Genomic DNA, 20,813 nt, shown 5'->3' on the forward strand with positions numbered 1-20,813 from the left:
TAAATTTCACTCACTTATGCTTTGGTTTTGTTTCTTCTGTCAGTCCATTTGGCGTCAGGGGAAAAAAAAATACAACATTTCACAATCACTCAAACACAATCAGATGTCAGGTGTCGCTGTTTCCTTAAATGGGGTCAAAGGTCATTACTGTTTAACCAGTTTTTATCAATGGGTCTGATAGAGATCATGTCTACCTTCCTCTCCTGGTTCTTCCACAGCATCTGAATCACAAAACAACAAAGATGTTGCAAATGAAGAAAGAAAGACTCGTCTGCTATCAGAAACAACAATCTCAACTTAAAGGTATTTAATCTTTGCTTCAAGAAAATCCGGGTTTTGTTCAGGTTAACAAGGTGTTTGATGAATGTTGTCCATTAGTTAGACAGTAGTTTGACTTCATCCCTAATGTGTCTCGTCTGGTTTAATGATTGATAATTATTGGGTGTTGTTTGTTATAGTATTCTTCTGTTTTTCTTTTGTGGACTGGGTGTTTGTTTCCCAGCGGCTTCTACAAGCCCTTTTTTTAACAGCAGGATTTACAGAAAACAAATCATGATTGTTTTAAAGTCTGTCTTCTGAATCATCAGACATGATTTGTGAACATTGCAAAGAATTATTCACTCTATAATTACAGCACTCATACTGAGAACAATTTACTTTGAAGGATTTCAAACTTAGTGAAATCATTAAAATAATTAAAGAAGTCTGAATTTAGCTTATTAAAGGGCACCTATGGTAAAAAATCTACTTTTCAAGCTGTTTGGACAGCCATATGTGCATGTATGGTGTATAGACTGTCATATTGGGGTGATAAAAGCACACCCAGTCCTTTTTTTTTTCAATTTAACAACATAAAAAACGGTGGACCAATTGGAGCGGTTTTCAAACCGACCGCTACCTGACGTAGGAGAGCGGTCCCCCCGCCCACCAATATTGATTGACAGGCGCGTCATCATATCCTCAGTTTGTTGATTCACGTCCGCCATTTTCAGCGTGAGTCGAAGCGATATCACTAAAGGAACACACTAGCTCTATTTTTAGATGCAAGGGCTCATTGGGCTCAACACAAGATCAATATTCTCCACATTATCGCTCTAATCGGAATTATTGGTTGTATCTTTAGGTAGGTTTGCAAACATGTGTACTTCTCATTGAGTCTACCTTTTACTTCAGTCGTTTGCATTTCTCGCGATCCCAGAAGCTCCCTGTGATCTTAACTAGCATGCGTTTTAGTATTCTAAACATCGGTTTCTATCAGGGTACACTCAAGTCGACGGCTGGGCGCCACGGACCGCTGCAGAAACCTATGTTTAGAATTCAAAAATGCGATGCGCGACGATTCGGGACACTTCATGTATTTGCCACAGAGAGTGTCTGGTGTGCCGTGTCGCGTCTTCGAGGGGCACATCCGGTGCCTCAGTCAAAGTTAATTCAGTGTGCGTGGTTATTAGTCTCGGTGTACAAGCTCGGAACTATAAACTAGCACACAGTTGGCTGTAAAACTGTACAAAGACACAAATGATTTTGTACTCTCTGCTTGGTCTGTGTCCGAGTCATACATGTACGACTGAATGCTGATCATCTCACTCCAGCTTTTTCTCTGTCTGCCTGTCAGACTCTGTTGCAAACGCAGAGCGGGTGAGCTCATGGCCCCGCCCCCTTGTTACGTTGGCGGGAAGCCGAAACTAATTTACATGTGAAGCAACACACCCATAAATCAGCGAACTGTGGACACGCCCCCAACATGACACTTTTTAACACATTATAATAAAAAAATCTGAATTGTGTTTTGAACTGAACCTAAACTGGCACACTCAGAAGAACCATAATATTAATATTAAATCATAAAAAAGAGGTAAACTATGTGCCCTTTAATGAACTTAAAGAGGAAAGATTGAAAGAGTATTCGCTTTGTAAAGCATATTCATGAAATCTACTTCAATAAATATTTTCATTAGATAACTTATAAACAGTATAGGTAAGGTGAGAGTATAAGTAACTCATCCATCCATTCATTCATTTTCTTTTCGGCTTAGTCCTTTTATTAATATAGGGTCGCCACAGCGGAATGAACCGCCAACTTATCCAGCATATGTTTTACGCAGCGGATGCCCTTCCAGCTGCAACCCATCACTGGGAAACATCCATACACACTCATTCACACATCATGTATACTACGGACAATTTATCCTACCCAATTCGCATATAGCTCATGTCCTTGGACCTGTGGGGGAAACCGGAGCATCCGGAGGAAACCCACGCCAACACGCAATGCAAACTCCACACAGAAATGCCAACTGACCCAGCCGGGGCTCGAACCAGCGACCTTTATGCTGTAAGAAGTGCTAACCACTTAGCCACCGAGCCACCCTAAATATATGTTTATAATCTACTATGTGAGGAAAATATATTTTATTTTATTGAACTTCGCAATGGCGCAGCAGCTGTCCTGCGTTCGCGTGGGTTTCCTCTAAGTGCTCCGGTTTCCCCCACAGTCCAAAGACATGCGGTACAGGTGAATTAGGTAGGCTAATTGTCCGTAGTGTATGAGTGTGAGTGAGTGTGTGTGGATGTTTCCCAGAGATGGGTTAAGGCTGGAAGGGCATCCGCTGCAGAAAACATATGCTGGATAAGTTGGTGGTTCATTCCGCTGTGGCAACCCCGAATTAATAAAGGGACTAAGCCGAAAAGAAAACCAACGAATAAATGAATGAACTTCATAATGTCATGATTAATTGAATTCATTAATCAATTTTGGTTGCTATTTTGGAAATGTTTTAATTGTTTATGGATGATTAATATTTGATATTGTAAAAAAAGCTGTTTGTTTTTATTTTGGGACAGACACAAACTTCACAATATCATTATTCTGCACTCATAATGGCATATGTGATTGATTATTAGCATAGCTTTAGCAATAGCATTAGCACAATAGCAGCGGCTCTACCTTCTTCCTCCTCCTCCTCCTCCTCCCGAAGCTCATCTGATGAAGCATAAGCAGAAGCATAAGAAGAAACTGCACACACACACACACAGACACACACTCATGCAAACACGCACACATTTTCATGCACCTGTAAACATACCAAATACACTTTAAAATGTTGCTGTTGTTTTTTATTTTAATAATTTTTACTTTATTAATTAGTTTACTTAGGCACTTTATGAATTAGCTTCTACAGATTTGACTTATTCTAACAGGCACAGGATGTCAACATGACATCAGATTGACGTTGTACCCCAATGTCGTGAAGATGTTGGATTTTGTTTGGATATGAAAATCGGGTTGACGTCAGAACCCAATGTCAGGCTGACGTCATTGTCCAACGTCCAACCTAAAATCAACCAAATATCAACGTCTAATGATTTTACAGCTTGACATTGTGTGGACGTTACTAATATGATGTCTATCAGACGTTGGATTTTGGTTGCCATACCTGATGAATAAATGTCAGTATTTGACGTCAATATGACGTTGGTTTAAGATGTTGGCTCGATGTTGGATTTTGGTCACCTGATGTCACAACCTAAATCTAACCTAAAATTAACACCTTGTGACTTATGCCTGCTGGGAAACTACATATTTGTAAAGGCTGTTTTCTCACAATATTTTTTTTTCTCCTGCACTTTTAAAACCTTCTCCTGTTTTATTCATCTATATTGTGAAAGTTTTTACATTTTCATACATAACTTGCCTGATTATGTGCAACATTTTATTCTATAAAAATTGTGAATATTTTTTTTATGACTGTCTTGCAGTATTATCAAAATTATAGAGTGAGAAATTATATAAACAAATCTATAAACCTGTAGTTTACACTTTTTAAGCTGAATACTATATCTTGAAAAATTAAATATTACGAACTGGGGTGGCACGGTGGCTCAGTGGTTAGCACTTTCGCCTCACAGCAAGAAGGTCATTGGTTCGAGTCCCGACTGGGTCAGTTGGCTTTTCTGTGTGGAGTTTGTATGTTCTCCCTGTGTTGGCGTGGGTTTCCTCCGGGTGCTCCGGTTTCCCCCACAGTCCAAACACATGCGCTATAGGTGAATTGAATAAACTATATTGGCCGTAATGTATGTGTGTGGATGAGTGTGTATGGATGTTTCCCAGTACAGGTTTGCAGCTGGAAGGGAATCCGCTGTGTAAAACATATGCTGGATAAGGTGGCGGTTCATTCCGCTGTGGGAATCCCTGATTAATAAGTGAAGTTTATTTATAAACAAATTTCGAGAGGATCACGTGCTTAAGATTGTTCACAGCTGTTCCAACTTTAGCTCATATATATATAAATATATATATATATATATATATATATATATATATATATATATATATATATATATATATATATATATATATATATATATATATATATATATATATATATAACCAGACTTTTCTCATCTCAATATCTTCGTCTTGAAGAAACCCCCCTCCCCCCCCACCCAACCCTACTTTCCCTTCTTTCAAACGGGTGACACGGATGCCAGTGATTAGGGCTATTGCCTCACAGCAGGAATGCCCCAGGTTTAATTCCTTTCCAAACCCAGTGACATTTCTGTGCAGAGTTTTGCTCGTTCTCCTCGTGCTCGCGTGGCTTTTCCCCGGGTCCTCCGGTTTCCTCCCACAGTTCAAAAACAAGCACCCTTAACAATTAATACAAAATATTTTAGCCAAGCTCCGAGTACACCTTCTCAGCATCCATATCTGACACTTAGCTACCAAGCGGCAACCTCCCGCTCTCTCTCGGGAAGCCAATACGGAAGTAACTGAAACTGCAATTCATCAAAATTCCGCTAGTCCTGGCTCCATAATAGAGCAAGTTGCAATTGAGCCCACTGTTAGAATGGCCAATTTTACAACAGAAAAAAAGGTGTTTACAGCCTGGTACAAAGAACGATTTTGGGTCATATAGCTATTATTACCCTTCATGACAACTGTGAGGGGGGTGAATTTTTTTATAACTCCTCCATTTCCTTTATATTAGGTTATATTAAGTTTGCATAATTAAGGGCGTGGCCACTTGAGTGACAGCTAGGTCTCGCTGGTCGCAGTCACTTCACCTCAGCTGAATCCGGCACATTAGCCACTGATCTCGGCATATTCATCGTATTTTTGTTCTGATTATGTGGCTTTACACAGTCAGCTGCCTTTTGGACTTATTTCTTACAATTATCAGATGATATGGGATGCTGTGTGCACTTAATTGTGCTCACAAACCATTCACGTGGCCTCGTTTCCCATGTGAGTAAAGTTATATACTTGTATATGATCTCTATAAATGTATTTGTTTTATTTAAGATCATTTATCATTAATATTTTTCTTTAGACCCATAAAGCACTCCAGAATGTGCCAGATTGATTAGCTGTAGGCTCTAGAACAGTCATCTGAAGCGTTGTCATAGTGTTATGCTGGATTTCATCAATATTCTTGCATTTACTAACACAGACTATATTTGAAGTGTTTGGAAGTAATTCGCGTTTTCCTCCTGTAGAAAAACGTCATAAGAACAATGTTTAGTGGCTCACTGTATTACTACAGTGTTTTGAAAAGTCTAAACACTTTATTGATATAGTGTACAGCCAAGCACATGTGGTCAGAACACAAACGAGTCGCAGTTAATAAAGTATTAAGCGTTTCTCACAAAGTAAAGTCTGTCTGCTAGGTCTAAGCAAAGTGCCAGCAGGCGTCTGTAGCTCCGCCCACTCTCCGCCTCTTTGCCCTTATTTGGTATTCCGCCGTGGGTGCGATGACGCGCGAACAAAATGGCGACGGTTGGCCGCGCCTACTAGTAGCTTCTTTTGCAGTGTTCAGAAACCTATGGGTGACGTCACGGATGCTCCGTCCATATATTTTACAGTCTATGTTAGCTACACTAAGCAGGAGGGGGAGTCGTCGAGATCTACCTGAGCTCAAACTCCCCTCTCGCCCTGCAACGGGAGGGAGCCCAAGGCTCGAAGATCTTATAAGCTCAGGGCTCTCTCCCGGGACAGCACACCGTACAAGCTTTATTATCAATCATCAGCTAAGTGTGAACTCTTGAAAGGGACTAAGCGGAAGGAAAATGAATGAGTGAATGAATGAAACAAGAAAAACTATCATGTGTTGAAAAATCTTCTCCCTGATCAACATTACTTGGGAAATACTTTAATTTCACAGAAGGGCTAATACCTTTAGCTTCAGCTGTACGTTTTAGAAAGAAATTGTTTGATACAATTGTGATGTGTTTGCAATTATTCGTCCTCAATGTCAGTTTATTATTAATATTTCAGCCAAAAGATTAACATGAAGAAATCGCTGCTTTCTGTTCTCACTTTTACCAATCGTGCCGATAGCAGTGGAGTTTCTGCATATCAATCAACTGGCAAAGAATAGTGATAATTATTGGTTCATTTGTTTTACTGTATTAACCTGCGGTGTCTTGCCTTAAATGCACATTAAGCGGCTTTAGGAGGATTAGATTCAGGAATGATGTCACTCAAATATATTACATAATGCATTTGGGAAAAAGTGATACTCCACCCGCAGATTAGTCCAACACACACACACACACACACACACACACACACACACACACACACACACACACACACACATACATTTGATCTGTTTTTTTTAATATGATATTATATGAGTAATTATTGCATTTTTTTATGTCAGAAAGGAGGAATACATGGGTTGGAAACCAGTATAACTAGTATTAGAACAAGTGATATACAGCAGTGGTTCTCAAACTGTGGTACTTGTACCACTAGTGGTACGCAAGCTTCCTTCTAGTGGTACGTGGAGGAATTGCTGAATAATTAAAGTAAAATAAAAATGAACACACTTTTAACCCTTAGACACATACACTGAAAAAAATTATTCAAAGATGATTCCTTGGATTTACTCAATTTTTTATGTTAAGTGGTTGTAAACAATTTATTTGGGCTGAATTTAAACAAACAAATTAAGTTGAACATTATTAAATTTAATTTGCTTGTTTAAATTCAACACAAATAAATTGTTTGCAACAGTTCTGCATGCAAGACTTTTTTCAGTGTACAATCACACCGATGTGATCAGTAAATTCATTTTAACAGGCTAAACCTTTTATTTTCAATTTTCTAATGTTTGTTATGTATTCTATCATTTAAAGCGAATCTACTTCCCGTATTTGTGATGGTTGCTGAGGGCGTATCACGTATTTTTATATCCCAATGTTGACAGGTATGGTTTAATGACTTGCTTTTCTGACACACGAAGCCTACTCTAATGCGCAGTAAGCAGATCTAATTTAAATATGTAAATCCAAATCATATATTTAAAATACAAGTTAATGTTAGTGTTTTTTTTTTTTTTTTTTTTTTTTTTTTTTTTAATATTTCCCAAATGATGTTTAACAGAGCAAGGAAATTTTCACAGTATGTCTGATAATATTTTTCTTCTGGAGAAAGTCTTATTTGTTTTGTTTCGGCTAGAATAAAAGCAGTTTTTAATTTTTTAAACACCATTTTAAGGTCAAAATTATTAGCCCCTTTAAGCTATATTTCTTTTTCGATAGTCTACAGAACAAACCATCGTTATACAATAACTTGCCTAATTACCCTAACCTGCCTAGTTAACCTAATTAGCCTAGTTAAGCCTTTAAATGTCACTTTAAGCTGTATAGAAGTGTCTTGAAAAATATCTAGTCAAATATTATTTACTGTCATCATGGCAAAGATCAAATAAATCAGTTATTAGAGATGAGTTATTAAAACTATCATGTTTACAAATGTGTTGAAGAAATCTTCAGGGAGCTAATAATTTAGGTGAGCTAATAATTCTGACTTCAACTGTACATGTGACATCTATTTCAAAATTTATCAAAAAGAGTTTATATATGAATATGATGACATACGGTACAGTCTATATTTATGAGGTCCACAGAACATTTCCAGGTTTTGATGAATAGGCTACTATATGTTAATACTTTACATTTAAGTACAGCAGTTTTCTTTTCACTTAAGAACAGTGCCGTTTTTAATGAACTGTTAGAAGTTCATTTTAATTCAAACATTTTTTTTTGCCTGTGTGCACAGTACACTCTCAGAAATAAAGGTACAGGAGCTGTCACTGGGGCAGTACCTTTTCAAAAGGTACATATTTGTACCTAAAAAGTCCTTAGTGGTACCTCAAAGGTACATATCAATACCCAAATGCACCTAAAATGTACCTTTGAGGTACCAATATGGACTCTTCAGGTACAAATATGTACCTTTTGAAAAGGTACTGCCCCAGTGACAGCTCCTGTACCTTTATTTCTGAGAGTGTACAGTGTTAATGTTTAAACTATTTATAATGTTTTAAGTGGCTGACAATAATAAATATTCATAATAATAGGAGTTAATTTGCCTAGTTTTTGAACTGTTCAGAGCTTTAGCTGCTTAATTACGCCTGCTACGCTACTGTCTTTCAATAATGGTCATTCTGGTGGTACTTAGAGAGACAATTTTTTCTGAGGTGGTACTTGGTGAAAAAGTTTGAGAACCACTGATATACAGTATTTGTGAATGATAAACTTGTATGTACACAGAATAAATATATTCATTTATTAATTTTCCTTTGGCTTAATCCCTTTATTCATCAGGGGTCGCCACAGCGGAATGAACGGCCAACTTATCCAGCATATGTTTTACACAGCGGATGCCCTTCCAGCTGCAACCCAGTACCAGTCTGTTTTTAGTAGCATAAACCCCAAATCCTGCAGCACGAAGGGACAGGTTGTACTGAAAATCAGTGTTTTGTTGACGTCAGCCTCGTTCTCTGTAGTGACTAACATTTAACTCGGGTATCAGAGTCAAAGCTCAGGAATCAAACCGAATCCACAGAGAGGAAACCTGACTCCCGATTGAGCCGCCAGGAGAAGGAAAGACTGAGATGGGCTTTGTGCTGTGAACAAACGCTCTTCTCAACAGAGAAAACACAGAGAGCTTTCTTACTCACGGTCACTGGAATGCCTGAACTCAAACTACCCTGAGAACACTTTAAAGGGACCTATAATTTAAAATCACTTGTATAAGAGGTTTAAACACAGTTATGTGGCAACAATGTGTGAATATAACCAGCTTCTAATGATAAAAATGAATTAATTGTAGGTGTCATAAGAGGGGGGAAGCTCCGCCCACTAGTGACCATCTCTCCCTCATTAGCATAAACAGCCCTGAGTGAGAAGCAGCCGTCCGCCATTAGAGATTTAACATCATATCTGCTGAAGATAATGTCAGCGACTAAGAGGCATTGTAAATGTGGAGTTTTAGATGAAGCATAAATGAGCTTCTAAGACACTTCCCAGGTAGCAAATAATTATGACCCAGATTTGGCATAAAACTGGCACAGCAGGCATTCATCCGGCACACTGGCATATAGCATGCGGGCCAAACACGGCCCAGTTTTGGCAGAGGTAGCACAGTCTTTAAGGCGGCAGACAAGATTACTGATTACTGCCATACTGTATGTCAAATTTGGCCCAGATGTTAAAAACTGACATGTGGGCCAGATAAGTTTGGCCTATCTTGACCCACATTTAAATACATTTTAATTATTTATGATAAATGATAAATAAATTCTACGTCTATAGCGCACCTAAACTGCAATGCTTCATGGGTTTATCAGTTTCATTGCAGTTGTGACACACCAACATATCCAACACAATCTCACGGCAATTCGTAACTTTTTTTTTAGTGGCTAATTCGTACGATCTAATTCATATAATTTAGTACCATTTGCTCATCCTCCAATGACGGTTGGGTTTAGGGGCGGGGTTAGGTGCCACGCCTCCTTTTTAAAATCGTACCATTTCGAATTCGTTCGAATTAGCCACTAAACTGTCAAAACGTAAAATACTTACGTTTTCTCGTGAGATCAGGCTGACATATCTGACCCAGTTCAGGCCCAGTATTGATTTATAAACTTGGCTGAGACTTGGCCCAGATATGGTCCATGTTTGGCCCTTGTCTGGAACCCAGACTAGATCCAGTCATGTATCGTAATTCAATGCGGGATCTGGGACCAGCAAAAGCTGATTTTGTGGGCCAGAGAAATTTTGCTATTGACATTTTTAGTTTTTCACAGATAACGTTAGTCCTGTTTTTAACAACCGTGGCTTAATGGAAATAAGTGCCATGACAAAATAAATTTGTGATATTAGTTATTACACTACTGTACACGGTAAAATTAAAATTCTTGCTGCCTTAATTTTTTTAGTTGAAGCAAATTAACTTTTCTAGTCATCTCAACTTCAATCAAACTGACTAACAATATTAAGTTAAACTTTGTACAGCTTAAAAATGAGTTGAAACCTGTATAACTTATTAAAATAACTTTTTAAATAACTTTACATTTTGGTTGTCTTGACTTTTTGTTATTACATTTTTTACAGTGTATTCGGTTTTTAAAATGCCTTCTCTTCATTATACAGCACTGAGGAAATATTTGAAAAAAATACGGAAAAGCTAATAATTTAAACTTCAAATGGTTCATTTGCAAGCAGAAGACGATTTTTGTTAACGATTTTTGTAAATTACACTGTATTTAACTGCACTGAAAACAATTATTCAAAGATGATTCCTTGGATTTACTAGATTTTTTTACGTTAAATGGTTGCAAACAATTTATTTGGGCTGAATTTAAACAAACAAATTAAGTTGAACATTGCTCAATTTAATTTGTTTGTTTAAATTCAACTTAAATTAATTGTTTGCAACAGTTTTGCATACAACACTTTTTTCAGTGAATATGAACTGTATATTACTGTGAGACAGCTCTGCAGTTTGTTACTGTATTTTAAGGTTGCATTGTGACAATTACTGCATGCTTTAGAGTAAATATTTCATAAAATGTTGTAAATACATATACAGCAAGAGAATCAGTGTTGTAAATGTAAATACCATATTTTTAACAGTGTGTCATTTGTGCCTCTAAGTAATGGACTCTTTAAATAACATTGTCCACCTGTAGGTTCATGCAAGAACGTAGTTAGGAATATTAAGTTTTCAATGAAACCACCACAACGCATTCATGAAGTTGATAACACACATACACACGTGTGCACACTAAAACTGCAGATTAGTCATATCTGTGTGGAGAAGTGGTGTAAAAACATACATCTGTACTGTAAAAAATCAACGGTTGCCTTCAATTTTTAAGTTAAATCAAATTAACCTTATGAATCAATTTGATTTAAGCTGACTTAAAATGTGTAGTTTAAAACTCAAGTCAGAAACATGATTAACTTAGTTTAATAATTTATAATTAACCTAAAAACCTATGGTGTCATGACATGTTGATCGTATCATGTTTTTTCAGACATTTTTAAAGAATATACTTGAATAAATCACAATAATTACATAAATCAGAAGTGTACAATAGAAACATTCAGAGGTATGTAGTTATTAAAGATTATGATATTCAAAATATAAATCAAAATGGAAAAAAAGTGTGAAAATCTATTTCTGCCACAGAAGAAAAAAGTGTTATAAAATTATAATTATGACAAAAAGTCTAAATTTTAAGTTGAATCAAATTAACCTTATGAGTCAATTTAATTTAAGCTGACTTAAAATGCGTAGCTAAATGTGTTTTTACAGTGCATATAGAAAGAAGATACTTTAATTAATCACCATAAATACATAAAACGCAATTATACTATAAAACATTCAGAGGTAATTATTAAAGATTATGATATTGAAAATATTAATTATTTTTTCTGACAAAAAAAAAGTGTCATAAAATTATAATTATGACAGAGCGCCCAAATTTTAAGTTGAATCAAATTAACCTTATAAGTCGATTTAATTTAAGCTGACTTTAAATATGTAGCTTAACATGCTTAACTTAAGTTTAAGTTTAATTATGAGGGCAGAGAAAGCTTAACATGCTGCAATTTAAGAAAACATATGCAATTACAAAAAACACCAGCAAGGGGTTTCAAGGGGACCCAACAACATGACGGATACCGTTGAAGTTGTAGGCGAACTTTGAAAGGTGAGTTGTTTTTTTGTTGGTTTTTTTACCCGATACCTGTATTTATTAGCCTAAAGAATGTTTTAGGGTCTCTTTAAAACATTTCTTTTGTGTTGTGTTATTAATGTTTGTGTTGTGTGTGTGAAGTGTGTTTTAATAATGTTTGTATTGTGACCAATTGCTGCTCGTTTTTTCAGTTGTTTGTGTTGTGAAAATTGGCAACACGTGTGCTGTCAAATTGATGAAGATCGTGGTGTTTTTTGTAATTGCATGTGCTTTCTTAAATTTCACCGCGTTAAGCTCTCTCGTCCACCGTACATATTGGTCATTTAATGTTTTTACAGTGCATACAATAAGAATATACTTGAATAAATCCCAATAATTACATAAATCAGAAGTATTTAGTTACGTTTTCAACTATTATAATTGTATAAAATTCAGTGTTAAAAAATTGTAAAGATTATTATATTGAAAATATTAATGAAAGTGAAAAAAGGTGTGGAAATCCATTACTGCCACAGAAGAAAAAATTGAGTCATAAAGTAATTATGAAAAAAAAAGTCCAAAGTATGACATATGGGTCAAAATATCCTTTAAAAGTCTAAATTATAACAAAATGGCCTTTTATGACTGTTAATGTCAGTAATGATATTTAATCTCATAAATTGATTTGGACTTTTATGTCAGTAATTATTTACCAAAGCCTGATTTATTTTTCTGGTGACGGAAATGGGATTCTAAAATGTGAAATTAAGTTTGTTCATGTCATAATTATAATTTTTTAATAGCAGAATTATTATTTACTTTAGCAAACAAAACTGTGTTATACTTTTCACTTATTTTTAATGTAAAAACAAAATTAATAAATGTAACAAATGTAACTTTTTATGTCATAATTATGACTTTCATGTCAGAATTCAATATGTTAGGTTGCTTTATAACATTTTTGATGAACATTATTAAAATAGAAATATTGCTTATTTAATCATCACTTAATAAACAACCTATTTTCACTTATTTTTTCACTTTCTTTTAATTTCATTTTAATTCAGTTCAATTTATTGTCTATCCCACAGGGGTTAGACCAGGGGCGTTGCTAGACATAAAGCTCTACTGGGGCACGTACCCAACCCCCTCCACCCCGTATTTATATATATATATATAAATACACTATTATTCACTATTATTTTGAAGAATAATTGTATAATAATAAGAAAACTTTTATGTATATTATATTTATTATAAATAAAATTATTCTTATTATTATACAATTATTCTTCAAAATAATCTTAATTGTAACTGGAAAACAATGTTAAGACAACTGGAGTGATGCTAAGATCATTTAAGAAATTACTTTTGCATAAATATTAATTTAATTTGAATGAAAGTCTATAGACAATTCTCTATAGACAAAAAAAGATGTGTTATAGAATTAACTGTTGTAGACTTGACACATGGCAGATAATTAGGTTTGTTAAGTCTTACCTCCTGACTCCTCATACCTCCTTTTTGCTTCATACAAATAAATCTATCAGGAGGCATGCTTAGTAAGATCACCGTCATATTGTTTAAACTTTGGTTTTGTCCACTTGCAAGACAAAAAAGGCTGTTACGCTGGTTTTACAACGCATGAGCGGCGCGTAACAAGCAGCCTGCTTTTTTGGCGCGCATGTTAACTACCGGGACTCGCAGAAGAAGAGCAGCGCGCGCGTGCGAGAGGCGCGCGTGTTCTCTGCGCACACGCGGAGATGCTTCAGTCTGCTTTTTGATTACATTGCTTTCACCAGCGTTGGTTCGGTTGCACATAGAGAATAACGTCTTTATTTCGGAATTGCCACTCTTAATAAATACACTTGCGTATGAAGTAAATCATATCTCAATGCATTTACTGGGGCACTGGAGATTTTCACTGGGGCACGTGCCCCAGTGAATTCGGTCTAGCGACGCCCCTGGGTTAGACAATTGTCTTTAGACATAGGCTCTCACACACACAACAACAACAACAACATAAACACACTCACACAAATATTTTTATAAATCCTATTTAAAAACCAATGACAGTGGAAATAAATGTCTTTTTTTGCTAAAGGGACCAGACGGAAGTAACTTAAGTGAGGTTTATTTATAAACTAATTTCGAGAGGATCACGTGCTTATGATTTATCACAGCCGGTCTCGTATTCAGCTAATCAGTATCATCCAATCATATGAGCCATAAGCAACTATAAATAACCACAGTCTTCAGTCCACTGTATCTTCGTTTGGAAGAAACCCTCCTTCCTCCCCATTTTCCTCCTTCACTATAGATCGGGCGGCACGGAGGCCCAGTGGTTAACACTGTTAGCCCCACAACAAGAACACTGCCAGCCCTGGTCCTGCCAGGTCGGTCAGTGTTTCTGTGAGGAGTTCGTATATTCTCTCTGTGTCATCATGCATAACAATCAAGCATTTGTCTAGCCCCCTTTCTTCCTCACGTGTTCCCTTAGCAGACGGGGAGTTCTGAGATCCACCGAGCTCAGGCTCCCCTCTCGCTCTGCAAACGGGAGGAAGCCCCGGGCTCGAGGATCCCTTGAGCTCGGGGCTCTCTCCCGGGACAGCATGCCAAACAAGCTTTTGATGAATCATCAGCTAAGTGTGAACTCTTGAAAGGAATCATGTAAAGCAGAGGTGTCCGGACACTGTCCTGGAGGACTGGTGTCCTGCAGAGTTTAGTTCCAACTTCTTCAACATGACTGCCTGGAAGTTTCTAGTATACCTAGCTTGATTAGCTGGTTCAGGTGTCTACTTGGGGTTGGAACTAAACCCTAACTAACTTTGCAGGACACCGGCCACCCAGGACTGAGTTTGGATGCCACTGAGGTAAAGGATGGGAAGAGTCTTGCACAATAGTGGAGGTTCTTTATTTTTGTCGCTGCTATAAATAAATTAGTGAGAGGTGTTTGTCTCTCACCAATTATTTTACTCTCTACGTTTCCTAACCTTAAAAGTTTATTTTTTCTTTTAACACAGAGGGAGTTAAACCAGGCTACAATGTTAAAAATAAGGACAGATTCAATAAGTGATTGGTTTATTTTTTAGTAAGTGTACAACTTATTTTTCTCTTCTAGTTTTAATGTTATAATTGTAACTAATGTCATAATTATGACTTTTATGTAGAATTCAGTATGCTTTGTCAACAATGTTTTTGATGTACATTATCTAAATAATAATATTACTTATACATTTTCATTTCAACACTATATTTTGAATATTTTGGGTATTTTATTTGCACTTTTAAAATTATATGATCAATTTGTCCTGACAGCGTATGTTTTTAGGCCGTTTTAACTTATTAAACTAAGTTAATCATGTTCTAACTTAATTATATGAGTTATGCAAGCTGTTTTAAGTCAGTTTAACATAATATAAGTTCAATGGACTCAAATTGTTAATTTGATTCAGTTTAAAAATTCAAGGAAATCAGGATGATTTTTTTTACAGTGTGAGATTAACACTGGCTCTATAGAGAGTATTAATCGTTTTAGACCTGACTGTAATAAATCCATGCAGATTTATTATTAACAGAAGATAAAAACTCACCCTCTTGCTTTCTGATTGAAAAAACAAAACAAAAAAGGAGGATTATTTAAATAAATGCATGATTGACCAAGCTCCAGATAAACTTGCATGCATTCATTCTTATGAAAATCCTCTTTAATGACTTACTCATGCTCAACGCCCTCTGACATGTTGAGATGAAGACCTGTTTCATACATACAGCAGATTACAGAGGAATCGGTCAGCTTTTACAGTCAACACCGTTTGAAAACACATCATGCTTGTGCTGGAGACGTGCAGATGATGGTCTTACCTGGTTTTAGCTCAGTCAGATGATGTTATTTTCCACTGTGTTGCTGAAGGCTGTTTGATGTTGAAGCTGAAACCCACTGATATATAAGTTATCTGAAGATCACATGACACTGTATGTGGTGTTTTATGGGCTGAACACACACACACATGCACACGTGAACACATACATGAACAATAGTCGAACACATTCTCTGTAGTTGTGCATTGTGTTTATTAATAGATCGGCTGACAACTGTGTGTGTGTGTGTGTGTGTGTGTGCTTCTATGATGATTTCAGAGCTTGTTTTGGACTGATGAATACAGTTGAAGACAAAATTATTATTAAATAATAATAATAATAAATAATAATAATAATATTTAAGAATTTAAAATCCTGTAAAATTTCAATTCTCTCTCTCTCTCTCTCTCTCTCTCTCTCTCTCTCTCTCTCTCTCTCTCTCTCTCTCTCTCTCTCTCTCTCTCTCTCTCTCTCTCTCTCTCTCTCTCTCTCTCTCTCTCTCTCTCTCTCTCTCTCTCTCTCTATATATATATATATATATATATATATATATATATATATATATATATATATATATATATATATATATATATATATATATATAAAAATAATTTTTATATTTATAAATTAAATATTTACTTGTGTATATGTATATATTTACTTGTGTTTTATTTTATTAAATTAATTTTATTACATTTATTAAATCTATTTATTGACTTATTTATATTTATTTATTCATACTTTATTTATTTATTGTAATTTAATGTAATGTAATTTATTTGATTATTTAATTTAATTTAATTATTTAATTCATTTCTTTTACTTATTAATTTTTAATTATGTTCATTTGTTATGTAATTTTTTTGTCTTAAGTCATTTTGTGTTAAAAAAGAAAAAGAAAAAAACTAAACAAAAATACCCTTTCTTTCAGGAATATTAGTAGAATGTTCATTTCAAGTTCACTGAAAAACAAACAAATAAACCACATAAACTTAAAACATTTGAATGTGTTTTGGGACATACCATTCATTCATTTTTCCTTTGGCTTAGTCACTTTATTCATTAGGGGTCGCCACAGCGTAATGAACCGCCAACTATTCCAGCATATTTTGAAATCCATACACACTCATCCACTACGGCCAATTTAGTTTATTCAATTAACCTATAGCGCATGCTATAGCACCCGAAGGAAACCCACGCCAACATGGGGAGAACATTCAAACTCTACACAGAAATGCCAACTGACCCAGCCGGGACTCAAACCAGCAACCTTCTTGCTGTGAGGCGACAGTGCTATCCATTGAGACACCGTGTTACCCTTGGAATATACAGTACCAATAGAAGGCAGATTACTGGTAGTGACCAATACAGCTCACAAAGCTAAATAATTTTGATTATAATCATTAAAACCAGTACAAAACCATTAGAAAGTCTATGATGGCTTTTATTGTTTTTTTTTCTTCTGTAGAGTAGACTTTAAAAAGATAGTTCACCCAAATAATAAAATATTCAGTCATTATTTACTCATCCTCCACTTGTTTCAAACCTTTTTGGGTTCCTTTCTTCAATTCAATTCAATTCAATTCACCTTTATTTGTGTAGCGCTTATACAATGTAGATTGTGTCAAAGCAGCTTCACATAAAAGGTCATGGTAAATAGGAACAGTGTAGTTCAGTTTTTAGTGTTTAAGTTCAGTTCAGTTTAGCTCAGTTCAGTGTGGTTTAATAATCACTACTGAGAGTCCAAATATTGAAGAGCAAATCCAACGATGCGCAGCTCTATAGATCCTGAACCATGCAAGCCAGTGGCGACAGCCCCCCTGTTGAAGAATGTTGGGGTAAAAGCATCTATTGCGTTTCATAGTATTTTTTGTTCCTACTATGGATGTCAGTCATACCTGCCAACATTCGGATCATAAAATCCGGGAGAGTGGGCGCAGCCATTTGAATCATTTTGGCTCGAAACTTCCAGTCTCATTCACTTCCATTCATTTTTAAACGTTAAAAACAGCTCGTTTTGCTGCTTGGTGTTGCAAACTGATCTTTTCTTATTATATTATTCCACTTTGTCTGTATTGTCATGCAAACACTTGTTTGTGGAGTAAGTAGTTTGACCGTTTTCTGCCGTTTATTATTCCTAGTCATTTCTCCCATAGGCAGCTGAATCAGAAGTTCTAAAACAATCGCAAAAACGCGCGCACTTCCGCATTGTAGAATAAGGTCAATACGCAAAACGAAGCGCGGTTTTGAAGGTGCGCGCGAAGTGAAGAGCGGGGGTGAAGGTGCGCGTGAACTGGGGAGCAGGTATGAAGATGGTTGCGCGGTGGGTTTGGTGCGCATGGAATTCCGGGAGTTTTCCGGGAGACAGAACAATACGGGAGGTGGGCGGGAGATGAATCTGAAATACGGGAGACTCCCGAGAAATAATGGTTGGCAGGTATGATGTCAATAGATAGTTTTCAGTTTTATTTGTGTGTGATCATCATCATCAACAACAACAACAAAGAAATTCATGAATGTTTATAGTCACATAAATGGGAGGAAATTGTGGGGACACTATCTCTTTAAATATAATTATAATGTTCCTGAAAGCATTAATATGAGCATAGGTGTAATGTTTTATAAATGTTACAACTTGTAGTTGTTTGCAAAATAATGAAATGGAATGTTCCCTTTATGTCAGATGTCAGGGAATGTTCTGGCAAGGTTTTCTTAAAGTTTTGTGTAAACATTCTTTCAGTAACAGAACGTTCATAATACATGGTTTTTAATAAGGTTCTCAAAATAATATTTAATCATTGTTCATGGAATTGTTTCCTGAAACAATTTAGTAGCACATCCAACTAATGTTTAAAATTCAACTCATTTCAGAATGAGGGTGGCACGGTGGCTCAGTGGTTAGCACTATCGCCTCACAGCAAGAAGGTCACTAGTTCAAGAATCACGGCTGGGTCAGTTGGCATTACTGTGTGGAGTTTGCATGTTCTCCCCGTGTCGGCGTGGGTTTCCTCCGGGTGCTTCAGGTTTCCCCACAGTCCAAACACATATAGGTGAATTGGATGAAATAAATTGGCAGTAGTGTATGAGAGTGTGTGTGAATGAGTGTGTCTGGGTGTTTCCATACTCAGTTGTGGCTGGAAGGGCATCCGCTGTGTAAAACATATGCTGGAACTGTTGGTGGTCCATTCCACTGTGTCGACCCTTGATAAATAAGGGACTAAGTCGAAGGAAAATGAATGAATGAATGTTTCAGAATGCTCAGAAAACATTCAAAACTAACATTTTCACAATGTTTGCAAATATTTTAATGAAATGTTTTTGTCACATTGCATAAAAAAAGGTATAAAGCATTTAACTTTGAACATTCAGTGAATATCCAGAAATTTTAATAACTGAATAAGAATAAGCAAATAACTGTAATAGTTTTCTCAAAATTATTATAATTTTTTAATCATTGTTCATATGTCGTTTTTTCAAAGACAAGCACATTGTATTGTGTTTTAATATGTTCCTTATTGCAATGTAAAGTTCCTAAAACATTCAAAAGTAAAACTTTCATAATTATATGTAAAAAATAAATAAATAATTGGTAACACTTTATTTTGATGGTCCATTTGAGTATTAGTGGACTGTCTGGTTAATATCTGCTGATATTGCTGCTAAACAGATTTAACTGATTATAAGTAAGTTTGCAAGTAGATGTTAACTTACACTAACCCTAACCCCAACCCATAACAGTCTACTAATAATCTAATGAGAATTCGTTGGCATGTAGATGCAATGTAACAACTTCAACAAATGGACCATCAACCAAAAATTCTGGAATAGAAGAGAAAATTTTGGCCAGCGGAGAAATTAAAATGGTCGTACCCAACTGAGTCTGGTTTCTCTCAAGGTTTTTTTTCTTCACTTCCGCCTTTAGTGAAGTTTTTTTTCCCTCTCCGCTGTCGCCACTGGCTTGCATGGTTCGGGATCTGTAGAGCTGCGCATCGTTGGATTTGCTCTTCAGTGTTTGGACTCTCAGTAGTGATTATTAAACCACACTGAACTGAGCTAAACTGAACTGAACTTAAACACTACAAACTGAACTACACTGTTCCTATTTACTGTGACCTTTTATGTGAAGCTGCTTTGACACAATCTACATTGTATAAGCGCTACACAAATAAAGGTGAATTGAATTGAATTGAAGAATGTTATCTGACCTTTATACAATAAAACACATATTACCATTTTACTCAAACTTCAACCTAAGGAAATCCTGTGAAACTGAACATTTTAAAATGGTCCATTAATATTTTGCATAGCTGCATATCAGAATCAGAATCAGTTTTATTGCCAAGTGTGCTTCACACACACAAGGAATTTGTTTTGGCTACAGAAGCTTCCAGTGTACATAAAGTGACAAGTGACAACACAAAATAAATCTGAAAAAATAAAAGATAAACATTAAACAGATGTGGTTAGTCAAGAAACCTGGATGTTGAGTTGTATGTACAGATTGTTATAAATATACAGGTTATAAGGTGCTGTGTACATGTGCGAATGTAGAAGGTATTGCATTGAATATTGATATAAGGTGCTGTGTACAAGTGCGTATGAGAAGTATTGCACATATTTATTGCACAGTAGGGGAATATTTAACTGTTCATAAGGTAGACAGCCTGAGGAAAGAAACTTTTCCTGTGTCTGGCTGTTTTTGTGCTTGGTGCTCTGAAGCGCCGACCAGACGGTAACAGTTCAAACAGGTAGTGTGCTGGGTGTGAGGGGTCCAGAGTGATTTTGCGAGCCCTTTTACTCACTCTGGAAGAGTACAGTTCTTGAAGTGTAGCAAGGGTTGTGCCAGTGATTCGTTCAGCAGTCCGGACTATTCGCTGTAGTCTACGGAGGTCGGTTTTGGCAGCTGAGCTGAACCAGACGGTGATTGAAGTGCAGAGGATGGATTGGACGACAGCTGAGTAGAACTGTACTAGCAGCCCC

The 20,813-nt window shown here is 36.1% G+C and overlaps 1 protein-coding gene and 1 long non-coding RNA gene across 2 annotated transcripts in view; both read right to left on the minus strand.

Moving 5' to 3' along the window:
• tnnt2b (troponin T type 2b (cardiac)) overlaps nucleotides 1-13,487 on the minus strand; it is a 31,127-nt gene extending 17,640 nt beyond the window's left edge. The window contains exons 1-5 of the mRNA XM_056460756.1: nucleotides 13,473-13,487; nucleotides 8,864-9,020; nucleotides 2,948-3,043; nucleotides 195-221; nucleotides 15-36 (exon numbers count right to left, since the gene is read on the minus strand). Of these exons, the coding sequence (XP_056316731.1) occupies nucleotides 15-36; nucleotides 195-221; nucleotides 2,948-3,043; nucleotides 8,864-9,020; nucleotides 13,473-13,487 (317 nt within the window). The remainder of the gene's footprint in view (nucleotides 1-14; nucleotides 37-194; nucleotides 222-2,947; nucleotides 3,044-8,863; nucleotides 9,021-13,472) is intronic.
• Nucleotides 13,488-15,564: 2,077 nt separating this feature from the next.
• Nucleotides 15,565-16,019, minus strand: LOC130230264 (uncharacterized). The gene is made up of 3 exons (XR_008837937.1): nucleotides 15,837-16,019; nucleotides 15,692-15,728; nucleotides 15,565-15,576 (listed from the first exon to the last, which is right to left on the minus strand). It is a non-coding gene; the product is annotated as an uncharacterized LOC130230264 (long non-coding RNA).
• Between the last annotated feature and the right edge of the window lie 4,794 nt (nucleotides 16,020-20,813).

This window comes from Danio aesculapii, chromosome 6 (assembly GCF_903798145.1).
Source record: "Danio aesculapii chromosome 6, fDanAes4.1, whole genome shotgun sequence".
Taxonomy (NCBI): Eukaryota; Metazoa; Chordata; class Actinopteri; order Cypriniformes; family Danionidae; genus Danio; species Danio aesculapii.